Here is a 15,667-nt window from a genome sequence, read left to right as displayed (position 1 = left end):
GTAAAAGGTGTAACTGGTTATGCAGTATGCTTTCTTGCAAAATGCTGGGGGTAAAATACTGTTCACAATTATGACTTTATGACAGACCAGTACAATGAAAGTTTAGGAAAAAGACATGTATGGACTGTTTCAAGACTCCAGCTTCTGTTTCTTGATGTGTTCAACCTCAAATATGTATATTGGAGTCCACTCCTACTCATACTGAAGTTTTATCTGCATTCTAAGACATTCAGATATGATTTGGTTCATAGGCTGATCAAATTTAATACAGAGATAGCTTTATTTTTTTTCAACCCATACACCCTTAGAGTATCTTAGATCTGACTTTTTTCATTGACTAATTGTTTTCTGAATAATATTCGTAAGTCTTACTGGAATGCATTGTGGGAACCCACATTCTTTTCCAAATACATATTATGATCTTAAATTTAGAAAGCTAGGAAATTCTTCAGAGAGCTCAGTTGGTAAAAACTGAACAAAGGAGTGAAAATGAGTAAGTTTATTCTTTTTGGTTTCCTTCTTTTTTGTGTGCCTGTTCCTGTATTTCCATCTTCCAAGGCTACAGATTTAAACAGTTCTTGTAGGTCTGCTTCTGTTAAACTTAGGTTACAGAAACACGAACAGAAGAGGAGTGTTATTTCCCCTACCAAGTTATGACTTTGTCAGACACAAGGGAAAGAAATATTCTTGGTTAACTCACTCAGAGACCAGTGAAGTACCTCAGCAGTATACAAAATTCCAGCCATAAAAGTCTTCAATTCCTTCTATGGCTGCTTTATTTATCTCTAAGTGTAATTTTTTTCAGCCCAACACATTTCACTCCTGCCATGGCCCTCTTATTTGTGCTGCTTGATAGTCTTGTTAGCTGATGCAATATCATATCTAAGAGCCACTGAACGCCAGGATTGTAGAACTTTTCAGTGAGCAGTTGAGACAGATTTTATCAGGTCATTGAAAAGCAAATCCAAAAAAAGTGGTTTTCCAGGAGCTTTGAAATAAAGGGGAAGAATAATCTATCATATTTCAAGAATAAGAAACAAATTTTTTGTTTATTTAAAAAATGGAACACAGGATAGTGTTTGCTCCATCTCTAAAACTATAGTGCTTGAAAGACTTAAGTCTTTCATTCATATGTTCAGGATTGTGTTGTTTATCTATGATGACCTGTTTCTGCTTTTTAATAGGTCCCTTGTAATCTCTTAATAGAAGATCTTGCTTTAGTTTATCTTCGTGAAACCATTTTTGTAATTTTTCCCCCAGTGTATTTTCCTCATTTTTTCAGGAATATAAAAACCCTCATCTGTAAAGTTATATTAAAAATAAAATTAGTTAGCTTGGTTTAGTAATTATCTAAGATATGTATGTATAGAAGTCCCATACATACACATACAGACACTCAGAATCCATGAAATGTAGTGCTTTATTCTATGTAGTGCTTTATTCTTCTAAACAAATGAAAGCCTCAAAACCTATTTACAGGTTTGTGCTATTAAATTCTTGGCCTTTTTTCTTCTGAAACAGATTCACAAAGCAGTTCTGCCTTCATGATATTTATGAATATGGGTTCTCTTGAAACTGCCTCTCCTAAAATGTGAATTTGAAGTTTTTTGAAGTCGAGGATATCTATTATATTTGTGTTGTGAGACCCCAGTATCTTCAATACTTTTGTACTATTGCATTTTAAATAAAACTCAATCTGAACTATTTCAAATGACTGACTAAAGGCTATGCAACTGCAGTTTGAGCTAAGTGTAGCTCTTCCCAGACTTATTTAATGTTGTGCTGAAAATTATATTTTATTCAGTTTCTGTTTATTCAAGGGATTTGCTGAGTAAGACTTCATAAGTATGATGTGTGAAGGGTTATATTCTGAGATTTTCAGAAGGATAACTGTGGCTGGCTACTTTTCTGTTTCACTGAAACAATCCTTTGAAAAGCTTGTTATGCTCTCTGCTGGTCTTGTAGTAACGCAAAAGAGAACTTTTTTTGTTCATTTTTGATTTTTATTCTTTTTTTTCCTACAGATTTTGATGATTCTTTTAATCTTGGGCAGGGTCCATCCAGTCAAAGCCATTCTTCACATTCTCAGTCAACATCTGAAACTATGGTAACTTGCAGAGTAATATATTTATCTTAAATATACAGTTATTCATGAAATGCTTTGAAGAAAATTAGCAGTTTTACAAATGCTGAAAAAAACCCAACAAAACAAAAATGAAATTAAACTGAAAATTAAAAAGCTGCAACTAAATTGAAATTTACTCTGAAGTGGCTTTAATATCCTGAAGAAAACGTGTATGGTTATTTACCCGAGCAGAAGTAAATAAAATAGCTTACCTTGACTAGCTAAATGCATGAGGCAGTGCTGAATTCTGTATCTTTTCACAGTATGACATAGTCTCTAGAGTTTACTTCGTAGTTGGATTTATTAACAAATTGCCGTCTTATCCACCTATAGCTGTCATTTCTGCTGCTTTTATCAAAAATGTCCTTTCAGAGTGAACCTATATTTATACTACAAAACTACAGAACTGAATCAATCAAAGCCACATAAGTACATTGGGTTAAAATTATACTCTGTGTCATAATAACTCTAGATTCTGAAAATGCTTTTATAGAATATAAAAGTGGCACAAGTGTTTGGAAGACCCAAAATAGACATGGAAAATACAAGAAAGCAGGTGGCTGCTTGAAAATTTTGTTTCTGGCTAGGATGATTACTGCAATGAAAGGCTGTAAACATGTGCTGTCTTTCAAGACGGCAAATGCAAAGGAAAAGAAATTCAAATACATTCCTACAGTTCCAGAGTAGATATGCAGTATCACATCAGGCTGTGGAGGAAGCTTTTATGACATTAGTTGCCTGATAAGAATCATGTATTTTCAAAAACTGAAGCATAATTCCTATGTTGCATAAAAATCCATTTTAATAATTTTATATTTTCTTTAAAAGATTTTGATTTATGACTAACCATCTAATGTAATATGGAAGCCATAATATCATAGCTGAGAAGTTTATTTTCTGTTAAACAGGTGTACTGATATGACAAGGACTGATAAAGCACAAGATACTATTTTTTTTAATTGACTAAAAATGTTATGCCCAGTTTTGTTGTGGATTGTGATAAAAAACATAGAAAACCCAGTACTGAAATTTTGTCTCAAAATATTTCACAATGAAATTTTTTCCTTACTGTTTTGGTTCTATATTATAAATATAGAACTGTTACTGCTATGTGGCATGTTTTTAATAATTGAGGAGAAAGTATACTCTAGTTTTAAGCTAAAATTTCTTTTTTTCAGAGATTTTATTAATGAATTTGATTTTCATTGATTAAAAAAAAACAACCCACCAAGAAACTTTAGAGCTATTTTAAACACAAGTATTGAAATCTGAATATTTGAAACTAAAATTAAAGTGCATGTAAATCAGGAAGTAGATGCTAACATGATACTGCTTAAAAAAACGTTTACATAAGAATCTCAGGTTGTTTAAATGCCATTGTTTCCCAATTGTTTTTACTGAAAAAATTGAGTGCCACTTTCTTATAGGAATAAGAGTTGAACAAATTTAATCATTTTGATCATGTTACTTCAGAGAAAAGTTAAATTTCAGTAATTCTTATCAGGGTTGAGTTTCTTATCTACTTAAAATTGTGCCTGAGTTCATTACATGAAATTGCTTCAGCTTCAGTAGCTTAAAAAAAGGACAAACTAATTTGGAATCTATTAGATCAAATTAATGTATTTTTATTTATAAGTGTAGAGTAGTGTCATAGTTTATTATAAAGGCATAACTCTATGATTCCTTTTAGCAAACGGACAACTAATTATTTAAAATGGAAAGCACAGTGTAATACTAAGATACACTCAATTTGTATCAGTCTTCCAGATGTTGTAGACTTCATATTTCTTAAGGGTATGCTCTTGTATCTAATGTAAGAATTTTATTCCAGTTTAGGGTTTTTCTGTTTTCATCTTCCCCTGATACACATGAAGATTTTACACAGACTTCGATTCTCATTTATAGAAGTTAATTTTATTTCTGTTTGTCCTTCATGGACCTTTTTAGCAGTGTTAAACTCTCGTTTTTATTAACCAGGTTTCCTACCTTTAAAAAAATACCAGTGCTGACATGGCAGAGAGTAAGTTTCCAAGCTGGAAGGCAAGATGTACAGGTCTGATGTCCTGATGCCAGTGTTAACTAGGAGAAGAAAGGTAGATGAAGGGAACTGAGGCTTAATGCAAACTGTATTTCAGAGGGCAGTTAATCACTATTAAAGTCCATCTAGTAGAGTTTGAAAATAAAATTCCAACTTGTCCTGAAATCAGGCATTTGCAATTTTATGATCCTAAAGTTTGGCCCAAAGCTTTCCATTTTGATATATAAGTAAAAGAAATCTATGAAGTCATTACCAAGACTTTATAGAGGTTTATCTCTAAATTTTATGTATTGATGGTACCAGGAAGATGCAGTTATTTCAAGCCCACTAGATGGCATGCTTTCCCCATCACAGAAGGGAGGCCGACTGCTGGTCTTACTGAAGGGATATTTTTATTTTTTTTTTTTGTGTATGGTACAGATTTGTTGACAAAAGCCAGAAATAATTTAGATTTACCAGCTATCAAACCAAGTAGAACTGTTTCTGTCAGAAGCTCTTCTCTAATGTTTAAATAAAGTTAAAAAAAACTCCAACAAATTAAAAAGCTCTTTTAAATATGTCCATATGCATTCACTTCATGAATATCGGTCTAGGAAGCTGAAGCTGCTTTTTTCTTCAGTAAGCCATATACTGAAGATCTTTGCAGAAGCAAAAGTGATGTGCTTTTACTGATTTTTGTGGGTTTTTTTTTTTCCCCTGTGAAAAGGTTTGCTGGATTTCTATATATATATATATTTGAAAAAAAGTTCTGACAAAAAGGAAAAGGCACTATTGGTTTTCTATGTTTTCATATTTCATGTAATCAATACTTTGAGCTATCTGCTATCAAAGGCTGATTTCATACAGGGTTTCTATGACCTTTAGTGAAAGTAATATCTAAATTACTACTTGGCTTCATCTGTTTTCCCCATCCCAAAATTTTTCCCCAAATTTGAAGGAAGTAAAATTGAGAAAATTATAAAGCAAGTATATTAATGGCAGAAATTGTTCTTTTTTTAAAACTTAATTTTATAAAATAGTCTGTCAGAGGTCTTGCAGAGGCCATAAATACAATTTTGTCCATTTTACGAAGAATAGCAATGTGGGGCTGAAATCAATGATTCAAGGTCATGCAAAAGACAGCAGCATAGCTGGATTGTCTGTACTCTGTTAACTCATATGCACTGTATTTAGTGTCTTTAAGATCTCAGCAGATTGCAGTTTTTTGTCAAATTTATCTTTATTTTTCTGTAAACTGGAATGTGGATACTGAAAAAAGTCCAATTCTGAGAAGATTAAAAAGCTTTGTCTTTTATAGAATTCATAATTTAAACAATATCTTATGTTGTCATTTCAGAGGACAAATCCTTACTCTTATTTTAACATGTTTGTTTTGTGTTTAGTATGTACGATTGAGAATACCAAGCAGCATGGAGATACCAACTTCCTTCACAGTGCATAAATACACTAGGGCTGTTCTGTGCCCAGGACAGCTTAGCAAAATGAGCAGTTCTTTAGACTTGAGCTAAAGATGGTGCAAGTTAAAGATCTACAAACGTTTCTGGGATAGTTTTAAGTCCTGGCCATTCTTTCCTATGAAATCTTCTTGCTATTTTATAAAAGTGTGTGCTTTATTTTCTGGAACCATGGTTACCAAAGTGCTATACAGTTAAGTGATTTAAATCTTTGAAAAGAGAACTGAATAGAATTAATCACTGCAAGCCTATTAAAGCAATGCCAGAGGGATTTTTATACTAGAAGTTAAGAAAAGACCTTTTATTCATATCTAGTTGGTAGAGACCAAACCCCTTACATTTCTCCTGTGTTTCCACTCGGACAATTTTTAGTATTCTTTTATGTTAGTTCTAATCTGCAGTCATCATCTCCCCCCAAACAAACCTTTCTTTTCCCCAATAAAACCCTCTTCCAAAGTCTGTTGTTAAACAGAATGCTTCATTGCTCCCAGAAAGAATATGTTGGCAGTAGTAAATATTCTTTACTAGATACAATGTCCTAGACTCCTTATCAAAGGTGATTTATAAAAGTGGTAATATTTTTTTTTTTTTCCTGTAAGGCAGAACATTGTAGAAACAACTTCATTGTGTTACTATGTTTTCTGTTAAGATAGAAATTTTCTGGTTTGAGCCCACGTCCCACTGTGAAGCAACTGCCAATAAATGTTCCATCAGTGCAGGAAGCTGATATCTTTCTAACCAGATAAAGCTTTTATTGGTTATTTATTTTTTAACATACTTAAGAACTTGTTTTTATTTCTTTGCCCAAAGTGTTTAGACAATTATAAAAGATGGAGAAACTATTATTGTGCAATGTAGACAATACTGCTTACTAATATGTGAAAGCTTGTATAATTCTGGTAATATCTTTAAGATGACTCAGCATAGTAATAATTCCTTTTAGAGCTTTACTTGTTGCAGAAGAACCATATGGACTGTCAGAAGTTACATTTTGGGTTTATAATTTTATGGTTTTGTCACTTATTAGAATGGTTGGAATCGAAAGATAGTGCTGAATAAATGCAAAATTTACCATGTGTCAAGATGGATTGATTTAATATAAATAATGGATTTTAATAATAATTTAAATCAGCAAGCATGAACCTTTACATAATTTATTCAATTGGCAAATATCTTTTTATTTGTATAATCTAAACAAAATTTGAATTTCAGTTGGTCAGTACAATTTGGTATTGTGTTTTGCTAACAAGAAAATTATTTAGCCAAGCATGTCCTAGTGTTTGTGACCCAAGCTATATGTGAATCCTGGGTTTCAGAGATGCACCCTAAATTTTACTGTGGCTTGTTTTCTGTGTTACAATAATCTTCTGGATTTTTGAGGAGCAATGAGCACGCTTGAGGAGAAAGGTTCAAGACTGTATGATGGACAATACTGGGATGCCAGAGGAAAACAGGGGTTAGAAAGGAGTTACAGCACAGAGGTGGCAACCTTTAGCTCATGCAGGGACTGTGGTCTCAAGTAAAGATCTGATGATAGAAGCCTAACAATATTTGGAAGTGATGGGGGTGGGAGGTGGGCTTAAACCTTTTAGGAGACAAGAAAAGACTTAAGTAGAGAGTTCCTGTAAGTCAAAATGCTGCTAAGTAAATCAAAGCCAAACCTGAAAAGCAGTGACCTTACTGCAAGGATACAATAGCAAGGAGGGGAGTAATCTGTGATTTTCTTCCCTCCACCCTTTTTGTCAATTAAGCCACTTTTGACACTTTCTTAGGTAAAAAAATATTCCAACTGATATTCTAATAAAACTTTAAAAAGAAAACCTTTGGAATATTTCAGTCTCCCTTAGAAAGCTCACTGTGAGGAAAAATCTAATAACATCCTTCAGGCTGTGACTGTGTTGGGATTTCATTGGATTCACCAATGTTCTGTATTCTTTACACTGTATAGTGACAGTCTTGAAGAAAATTTATCTGATTTGAGTTGTCCAGCTAGAAAACAAAACAGAAGTGAAAAAGTGTCCTGACATGGGAGATACTTACCTCCCAAACTCTGAAACAGGTCACAAGTATTGTCATGTCACAAAAGCATATTATTAAGCTGGAGACTCTAGGTCTTCTGATCTCAAGCTTGTAGTTTTAAACACAGTAGCAAGAGCATCAAGAACTTTCCAAAGCATGCCAAATTAATAATAGATAATGTAGAACTGATAGCAGGAACATGGTAGTATGACAGTAAGACTATCTACTGTCATGTAAATGTACCTTCACTATGAAATGAATACATATATGGATCACAGGACGAAGTTTAAGGGAAGTACTAAGGACTAAGTTTAAGTCAGAAAGACGCTGGGAAGTCAACTTTGGCTGATGACTAATGTGCTTGTGATATTTTTATCTGAGCGCATCGTGCTACAAATGGGCAAGTGCTGATGTTCTCAGCAGAGCAAATAGCCCATGAAAAATTTGAGTTTAAATGCTTCAGTAATGCCTTTCTATCTTTGTCCAAAAGTAGATTTAGTCAATTATATGGATGAAGAAGAGGGATGAAGAGGAGGAATTTCCAGTAGCATGGGCATTGGAGACATTTTTAACTGAAATGTTTCAGGCTGTTCATATTGCAGATCTTTCAATAGTTTCAGTTATTGGATGTTTATAAAATATATGTATATTTACACACATACAGTGAACAAAATTTAATCAAATTGGTTTTGAACAATAATTTTTACATCTTTCTTGTTTTTTTGGGTTTGTTGGTTTTGGTGGGTTGTTCCTTCCTAAGCAATATATAAATAGAAGTCGGCTCTATGGAGGCTGGAATCAATTAGTTTCCTTTTTATGGCTGCCTAGATTCTGTCTGCATCTCTGGGGAGTGTTACTGAGCTTCAGGCAACAAATTCAACCAGTTTTATTCCTGAAACTGTAGTTGATCGGCTTATGGCACAAGGTAAGTTAAACTTTGAGTTTGTGTACATAATGATGGATATGATGTATTAGCCTGCCTATATTCCAGTATTTGTACATGCAAATAAAGCTTGTGTATTGCTGTAACAGTCACTGTTGATGCTTCTAGCAGTGTTTCAGAAGACAAACATGAAACACTTTCTTTAAAATGAAATAAGTTGATATGTATTTGAAAGAAATAAGTAAAAATGCTTGATACTGCTTGAAATGTAACTCAAGACTTAGGTTCTATTCCTGGCGTCCAGTCATCCTTTGAAAATAATAAATTTTGATGAAGCTGTCACATACAGACATGCGTGTGCACACACACAGAGATGTATAGGTTTAAAAGCAGAAAGATAATGTAGATATGTAAAAAAATATATAAAATAATGCATGTAAAGGGTACTATTTACAAATATAAAATATTTTCCTGTTACGTAAAGAAGTGAAAATTTGTATCTTTCCAAATTTACTATGTAATTTTAACAATTATTAGTGCCTTGTGGAAGGATCATTGTATTTCAAAACTATTTTAAATAACACTTTTCCTGTATGTGATTTTGTGGTTGCTTGGTTTTTTGTCTTGTTCTGGAATATACTGTTTTAAATATAGAGGGAACTTGGATATTTGAAGAAAAATAAAAAGTGATTTGTTCTATTGTAAAGAAGCTTTAACTACTTTCATCTTTTGTGGGTTTTATTTTTTATTAAACGTATTCTAGGTCAAAGTGATACAACCACAACAGAATGTCCAAGTCAACATGATTCTCCCATGTCTGCTGCTCTGCCTAAACAGCATGCTGTAATTACACCTGCCCTTTTGTCAGCTGTTTGCACCCTTCTGCACAATCTGCTGGTTGTCACACCAAAAGATACTGGAATTGCTCTTCAGCAAGTGCAGTTGTTACCAGCTCTTACCAGGTATGAGATCAATAACTGCTGAACTACAAACGAGGTCTAACAATAGAGGTGTAATGTTTGAAATATCTACCAGTGTTTCTCACCGAAACTGTTAAATATATTGACCGCTTCTTGCTTCTGAAGTGTTCAAAGATACCTTTTAAAAAAATACAATCGACAAAAGAAAATAATTCAGATTACTACACACCCCCTCCCCAAAAAGACAGTCATATTGTGGATTCCATTTATTCTGTCTGTCTTCTACAGGACTACTGTGTTGCTTTGATAATGTTTTAGGGTTTTGTTGTAGATGGCCATTTAGTCATCCTTTTTGGAGGGGTAATGTTTTGAATTTTTTTTTCTTTCCCTTAGTAGAACAGTATATTAGTCAAGTATTCAGAACTGCAGATATTTTCAGTTCATGTAATGATGTACTTCTTTGAATTGTGTGCAATCTTTTGAGGATGAACCAAGGGCTTGCCAGGTTTAGGAAAGTATTGGACAATAGACCCTAGTGTTTTATTTCTTTTTTAAAGAAGGAACCACTTCAAAATAGTCTTCAAATTGTATTCCACATTTCCACTTGCACTATTACAAATTCTTTCATCTATAGAAAGTGTTTGGAAGTTCTGAAGTGAAGCATGAAAATTAGTTCAGTTTATTTTAAGGCTTTCAAGAGTTTTTGTAGTTGCTCTTCATACTGCAGTTAATGAAAAAAAACACCCACACCTGCCCTTGTTTGAATACTATTATTAAAAAGCTGTTTATTCTTCTACAGGAAAAAAATAAGCAATCAAATACGCAGAAGCAGTTTTTACCAGTGCAGTAACAGCCATTGGAATTTAATGTTAGTCTAACTACTTGAAATAACTTCCTGCTACTATAATTGCCATTGCACTAGACTTACTGCTAAACCTCACTGTTATAAAAAAGTGCTTCATAATTTTTTTTACTCTTTATTGAAAATGTTCTTTTCTATGGAAAGTTAAGTTAGTAGAATGTTTAATTATTTAAGTATATATTTCTAATCAACTTTATTCTATTTTAGTCTTGTAAGTGCTAATCTGGTTGAGAGATGTATCTTGGAACTGAAAGCTCCATTGGGTCATCCATGTCATACAGAATATGTAAAAGCTCAGGTTAGAGAAGCATTTGTTACTTTCTAATTGTTTCAAATTATGAAATTAATTAATTTGCATAAGCTATATTTATTAACATAGTATAGATACACTGTTGTAGGCTACACTCATGTGAATCTGTGCTTCTGACAAGGTTTAAGAGAAAATAAACCTTGTTATATTCAACACAGAACAATTAATTTCTGTGTTAGAACTATACCTGGAACCATCAAGCTGAAAATCAATTTTGTTTTAAAAATACAAACTGAGTTTAGCAGTTACAGAAATAATATAATAGGATTTGTATAGTATTGAAATACAAGCCAGATAGAGTTATTGACACGTTGCATATTTATTTTGTGCAACAAACCTGGCTACTTTGCTTTGTCTCCAATTCTGCAGAAACTTACATAGTTCTCAACTAGTTTTTATGTGTGTAAATCATATAGGGTTACTGCCAATGGAACTACTTCTGTACTGTGTTTATGGCACAGCACCATTTTAAAGCTTGTGCTTCTCTGCATTCAGATGTACTTTGAAGAAAGGTACCCAGGTGATTAAGAAAATGTGTTTCAGCAGAAATCTTGTGACAATAAATAAATATGTCAGGAATAATTGCTTTTCCTAAAGCTTCAAATTGAGTTTCTTTTTTCAGGGAATACATGTATATTTGTGAATATTAATCACCATTTTAATTTTTTTCTTGGTGAGCTTCCAGAGGCTATGGTGCTGTACATATAATGAAAGTCATACCTTTCTCACAAGGAGTTTTATTCTTTGTCACTAGAAAATTGATTTCACACATGTGTTTCCAGACTACGAATTCTGTTTCATCTTCTATGGTAAAAATGAGGAGAACCATTTTTAATTTATATCCTATTATTTCTTTTAAGTGTGTATGTTAATACAAAATTTTATGCATCAGTTGAAGGAATGTGAAAAAATGTGGAAGGTGTGAATATATGGCTTTATTTCTTATCGTCTTAAAAATATTTAACAGGTGTTATTACTGCTTCAATACTTGTCGTCTGTGTCCAGGCTTCTGAAATCATGTTTATTGGTGAACTCTCAACTTGTAATCCAGGATGAGCTGTTGAAACCTCTTTTGGGAAATACCTTCACAATTCTCACCATTCGCTCCAAAAATGGGTTAGGTAATGAAATATTTTGTTTCCAGTGTAGCCAGACAGAGACAGGTCTTCATTTATGTATCACCTTAATTTAAATTGAGTTACTGTCAGGCTTAGCTATCCAGGTTTGTGCACATGTGTAAATGGTTTGATTTTTTTTTTTCTATATTGTCTTTGCAGATACTGAGTTAACATCTGTACTTCATGAAACATGGGTAGACTTTTTCAACCTTCTTGCTACATTATTGTGGAAGAGTGGCCAAATATCTTTTCCATCTGTGACAGCAGCCCTTGCAATTCATTGTACAGCAATAATTGGTAATAACTTTTCCTGGATAGGTTTTGAGCTAGCAACTAATTAAATAAATTTTTATGAGTTAGCAGTTCTAGTTGTAACACTTAATCAAATATGGGACCTGTGAGTTCCTTTCATTCTTTTTCTTTTTTAAATCTTACATAAAAGGAAAGCAAAGTTTTGAGGGAAGATAAGAGACCTAGGAATGCAGAAATTTTTTAGAGGGGTTGGTTTGTTTTTTAATTACTCCTTCGTTAGTGACTTGGATAGTTAGGGCTCTGGGTCACCAAGATTCTCTGACATGCTTCAGTAGTGAAGATGAGGATAGTCCATTGAAGTTTGTGATTTCATCCAAGCGTATGTTAAGTTATCCAGTAAATCCAAATCCAATTGTACATAGAGCAGCTGGTTGGTACTGTTAGTATTATAATGTAACCTGTTGAATAAAGCAAGGAGAGTTCAGAAAATTGTCAGACAAATGAGTGATTTAGCAAATGGAAATTGTTTTTTTGTTTTATGTTCAAATTAATGCAGAGCAACTAATTCATCCAAACCTATAAAACTCAAACTTTTATTTCTTAGATTTTTAAAGACTTATCAAATGCATAGAATTTTTAGATCTCCTTGTGCAGTGCATAGGTATAACTGCTTCTTGGCTCACATGCTTTCTTTGATAAGTCTTCTTGAGTTCCAAAGCACTTAAGGTTTATTCAGAATGAAACATAAAAATTTCTATTTTCCTGTTTAACCTTTCAGATACCATTTGTGATTGTATTCGTCTGTCAGCCGCATATCCTGCTTTGTATATGGCTAGTTTACAGTTCCTTTCTGTCCTTTTGAATGAGGAAGGAAGAAGACAGCTCCAAGATAAACACAATACATGTCAGAATCCAACTATTAGCTTTCTTCTAGATCATGCAGAAGGATGTCAGGCATCAGTAACTCAACTTACTGCATTGATTATTCAGGTATTTAGAATTTGATGATGTGATTGCAGGATATATTTTTGCATTTTTATATTTTGTTAAAAAGAAATATAGTTACCTAATGAAAAATCAATTGTTTCTAGTTATGACCCAAGACATCTTTAATTTGAGACATATGTTACAATCACTTTTGAAATTCATGTAATAAGCTGCATCAATTGCAAAGCAGCAACTTCTAGGAAGTGCCTTGGGAGGCAATAATGGTGCAACAGGATGGTATAGAAACTTACGTAGAGAAGATGGTACTTCAATATAATATGCTTGGCTAAATACTGATAAGCTTTTTTTCCCCTGCATTTCCAAACATGTAATGAGATTTTTAAGCTTCAAGACATAGCTATCCATATTGTAAATGACAGTTGCTTTTAACAGCTGCCTTTATAAAATTTGTGAACCAAGATGAATAATTAATCCTTCTAGTTCATTTCCTGATAGTGTAAAATCAGTGTTGTTGCGCTTAAGGTGCATATATTATTGCATTTTCCAAGACAGTTTTAAGTTGGCCAGGTATTTTCACTAATTCTTTTAGGAACTTGTTGACTGACATAATATTTATTGGTGACAAGATTTTTTTTTTTTCTAGATACTTATTCTGAATGTTCCGTCTTGCATAATGTAATCTCGTTATTCTTATTTATTCCTTAATATATTGTCCTAAATGATTCTTTTATGTCCCTTATATTTACATCCTTTACTTATTTAAAATGTTAAAATATCTTCGATTACTTAATAATAAGAAAAATTGTGACATTTGTTTCTAATTTATTTCCCCTCTCAAATTGGTTATTTTATCTATATACTCATAATTTTTAGCTAAATACTCATTGTTCTTTAAATTATATGCAGTTATTCACTGTAATAGTAATAGTGATCCATGATTAGAAGTGTAGTGTTTGTCTGAAAGACACTTTTAGTATAACATAATGTAGCTTATGATTTCTGATGTTCTGGAGTCAGTGTCTTGTAATTATTATTATTTTTAATAGTATTGGTGCATATTGGGTGGTGTGCCCAAAATGATGCTTAGTATCGCTTTATCTCTTCTTTTCCTATGGCTGCTGAATTCTTGTCGAATAACCTCACTCCTACCAAGCCTTGTCCTGATCTAGCTAACATCTGTCACATAACCTGTTCTTCTTTACTGCTGCTGTTACACCATTGTGGCTCTATAGCATTTCTGCAGCATAGTATTCTGTCCACTGAGAACCTGGTGTCTTTTGGGTAGGAGAAACCTCTTAAGAGGACCCTTCTTGGTGCCACTGTATTGGCCAGTCACTAGAATTCCCCCTCTCTTTGGCTGCTAATTTCAGATACTTTCAGTGCATAGAAATTTCCTGTGAGGACATGATTTTCAGAGACTCACAGCAAAACACGGGCAATTCATTGAAATCCCATAATTTGCTAAATATCCTGTTAACGTTTTTGTATTTAGTGCTTATGTATGTACCTAAAACTGAACTCCTTGGCTCTGGCACAAAATATGTGAATGCATGGAAGTATGTCAAAGATGTGTTGTGTTCTAAGTCACATTCTTCTATTTTCATACAAGTGTACATAGCTCATTACCAATCTTTGCCAGGAAAAAGTGATGATTCTTATGGTGACAGCAGAAGTCATCTATACAATTAAGAATTAACTGCAGCCAGGCCACAGCCAGGCCAATGAATGTGTATCAGGCAGTATGACATAGTTTGAGTATTATAAGAGGTAGCAGCTGTTAACTTGCTCTTGAACTGTTCAGAGCTCTAGCTGGACATTGCATTTTGTTCATAAAACTGCTCAAAAGATAACCAACATTGTCTAGGGTTTTATAATACATGAAAGAGATATAGTTGCTACAATCTCCAAAAAAGGATGATAGAATTAGGAAAGAAGCAGCTTTAGGTTTTTTTAGAGCAAAGTACATGTATTTTTTTTTTTTCTTCAGTCTCCATGATGGTCATTGAGAGGCAGTTGAAAGAGGAGCCCATAAGACGTAAAGTAAGCTACTAAAAATAAAAAAAAAACCAACCCAACCCAAAATATTTAAATATGATCCTTCTTCAAGAGAAGCACTCAAGCAAATAATTGACTAACATAGAAGAAGCTGTGGGAGAGAATTTTCAAACAGTCATCTCCATTAATCATCCTAATTACATAAAATCTACAGAGGCTGATATGCAATGGCAAATGCTAACTTAAGTCCTGGTCTGCAATTGTGAGTATTAGCAGACCACGTCCTAAATTAGTGTGCATTATTGCATACAACCAATTTAGTAAACACACATGCTGATTTTGAAAGGTTTTGGTGCTTTTGTGTACGTAAACTTTAACCTCTGTATATATGTTTTCAAGATCAGAAGTAAAAGTAAGAAGGAAACCATAATCCATACATAGTCTCAAATTCAGGCGCTAGCTTTTTTTCCTAGATATAAAAGTTAGCGTTCTAGAAGGGTTTGTAATCTCCCCTTCACCTAACTTAAAGTAGGTGCTATGAATCTGCTGTGGATTTTTGGAACATCTTAAATTTATTAATTATCATAATTTCAAAAAAGAATTGAGTGTCCATTCTCATTTTAATACTTCAATACTAGTAGTTTAAAACTATAGATTCTACTGGCAGAAGGCATTATAAATTTACATAGAGTTATTGTTTCCATTCAACTAGTAGTTAATAACCATTAATTATTAACTATTGA

At 33.1% G+C, this 15,667-nt stretch overlaps 1 protein-coding gene across 5 annotated transcripts in view; it reads left to right on the top strand.

The window, feature by feature from the left end:
- Positions 1–15,667, top strand: part of RTTN (rotatin) — an 89,591-nt gene that overhangs the window by 54,042 nt on the left and 19,882 nt on the right. For all 5 annotated transcript variants that reach the window (XM_055705247.1, XM_055705246.1, XM_055705248.1 and 2 more), the window contains 7 exons: positions 2,025–2,107; positions 8,465–8,561; positions 9,283–9,481; positions 10,509–10,599; positions 11,579–11,732; positions 11,889–12,026; positions 12,760–12,971. In XM_055705247.1, the coding sequence (XP_055561222.1) occupies positions 2,025–2,107; positions 8,465–8,561; positions 9,283–9,481; positions 10,509–10,599; positions 11,579–11,732; positions 11,889–12,026; positions 12,760–12,971 (974 nt within the window). The remainder of the gene's footprint in view (positions 1–2,024; positions 2,108–8,464; positions 8,562–9,282; positions 9,482–10,508; positions 10,600–11,578; positions 11,733–11,888; positions 12,027–12,759; positions 12,972–15,667) is intronic.

Source organism: Falco cherrug, chromosome 3, assembly GCF_023634085.1.
Source record: "Falco cherrug isolate bFalChe1 chromosome 3, bFalChe1.pri, whole genome shotgun sequence".
In the NCBI taxonomy this organism is placed as follows: domain Eukaryota; kingdom Metazoa; phylum Chordata; class Aves; order Falconiformes; family Falconidae; genus Falco; species Falco cherrug.
This window is presented reverse-complemented; position numbering and strand designations above follow the sequence as displayed.